The following is a 2,125-nucleotide window of genomic DNA, read 5'->3' as shown; positions in this document are numbered from 1 at the left end:
TGACTGTCCCTTGAAAATCTCTCTTCGTAGATCGCTTCCAGCCTTTACGTTGTCTCCCCTTTGTACTGTTCCTCCTTCATTTTATTAACATTTTTAAATTTCATGATACACTCGCGTGCAACAAATGACTTGTCATAAGACGAGGAAATTTCACAGCAAACCTAAGTTATGCAGGCTACTAAGAATCGCACGATTTCTGTAAAAAGAATAGTTTTGCCGCAGAGAGGCGTGAGTTTCTGGGACTCAACTAAACGTGAAACCCGAAAAATTTCTTATTCTAAGTACTCGAGAGGGTCTGAATACAATCTCACGGCTCTTGAATTCCAAACTCCGCACGTTTTGGGACCAGAGTCACTAGAATATGTATTAAAGTAAATTTTCGTAAGTTACCTTTCTCACAGATAAATGCCAGCTTTCTTGAACACAGGTTGTCGTTCCACATTCCGTGATAAATGCTGTAGTCTGTCATTTCTCCACAATCTTCCTTTTCATTTATAACAGGCTTCTCTACCCAGTTATCAAAATTGACATTTTCTCCGTTCTTCCAGCGGAAAACTCCCAAGTTTCTATCTTTCATCAGACCAATCCAAAAGCTTTTCTTAAGAGCCAAGTGTCGATATACAAATTGGTTTTCGGCAGCTGAATTTAAGCTGGCCAGATCTACTTGATTTTCCTGGCAAAACGTCAGTGAGTCATTCCAGGACTTCTTAGTGCTGTAAGCTCCATAACACGATCCATTCCAGTTAAGCCAGTTATGCGGACAATTCGAAGAACCTGTTAAAAGAAATTCGCCTCTGATATTCAGTGAGACAGCGAGATACGTTTTAGCTCGGTGAACGACTCGGGCCACCTAGGGAAAAATTCGGGTGCTCCGAAGAGGAGTCGAATTTCATATGAACTTACGATTATAACTGAGTTCGAATGTTCTACGACTTAGCAAGAGAAGACTCGATGGAACTGAGACATTTCACTGGATATGCGAGTATCGATTATGAACAACGTCCAGATTGTGATACTTTGTCTCAATTTCCGCGATTTCCTCTCTTTGTCAATTGATAGTTATTGAAGAAAAGTCCTTGGCTTTTAACCAGGCGTTTCTAACATGATGACTGTATGATTTCGGTGTAACGTCAAAATTTAAAAAGAGATCACGAAAGTCGCTGACGACCAAATGTCAGTATTTTCGGTTTATTTACCACCATTTTGGTTGCCCAAAACATCATACATCACAAGAGATGACCCTTCCTAAAACTTGGAAGTTCCCTCAAACCGTGTCTCGTATAATTTTTTTTTTGGTTTATTGCCGATTCAATCTTCTCTGTTGTCTTCTCTGAGAAAGTCGATTTTGATTATTTAGTTGTGATTGCTTGGATTGTGACACTTCTTAAATGCGGTCAAGACGACCCCTGACTAAATAGAAATGACAAAAGCTACTTGATTTGCGTCTAAAACAAGACAGAGTTGATTTTTCACTATGAGTATAATTTCCATAATACGCTTATGTCAAACACAGGATTGACAATTTTCTTCAATTCCTCCGAGTATTCTTTTTAAGTGTTTGTATTGCAATGCACCAATTCTTAAATCTTGTGCTAATTTTGTTTAATTTCCGAACTCGTATTTCTTCTTAAAACGGGTCTTTGAAGCAAAGAGTGTTTTTTTTTTCGCCGGTTTAACATTTTTTTTCCTCTTTTGGGGGAACGTCTTCATTGTATTTCGCATATGACAACAACCTTACTCATTTGAGCTAATTCTATTCGGTTTCCAAACTAGAATCCACCCTGATTATTCGTTCCCAGTGGGCGAATTCCCGTATTAAAAACAAAGGTTTAGATCGTATAAGAGTTATCATCCGCTTCGATTTTTAAATGTTGATACAGTTTGTGTCGTCCTTTTTAAAGTAAATTCTTCGTTAATTCATTACAATTAGACAAGAAAGTTCTCACCTTCATTTGTCACATACAGCTGTTTTATACGATGTGAAAACAAAATCGAAATATCGCTTGTACATGAATCTCTCTACCTGGAGAATTAAAACAGGGTTAAATTCTTACCGTTAAAATGCAAGGTGCGAACATTTTCCGATTTGTGCCCGAACTTTTTATCGTTTTTTATCTGCTCAATT

At 37.8% G+C, this 2,125-nt stretch overlaps 1 protein-coding gene across 1 annotated transcript in view; it reads right to left on the bottom strand.

Annotated features, from left to right (window-relative positions):
- Nucleotides 1-2,125, bottom strand: part of LOC138041581 (C-type lectin APL-like) — a 52,928-nt gene extending 50,803 nt beyond the window's left edge. Inside the window, exon 1 of the mRNA XM_068887326.1 lies at nt 2,055-2,125. Coding sequence (XP_068743427.1) covers nt 2,055-2,078 — 24 coding nt within the window. The 5' untranslated portion in view covers nt 2,079-2,125. The remainder of the gene's footprint in view (nt 1-2,054) is intronic.

Source organism: Montipora capricornis, chromosome 3 (genome assembly GCF_036669925.1).
Source record: "Montipora capricornis isolate CH-2021 chromosome 3, ASM3666992v2, whole genome shotgun sequence".
NCBI classification, from domain to species: domain Eukaryota; kingdom Metazoa; phylum Cnidaria; class Anthozoa; order Scleractinia; family Acroporidae; genus Montipora; species Montipora capricornis.
Note: the sequence above shows the minus strand (reverse complement) of the source record. Positions and strands in the feature narration are given on the sequence as shown.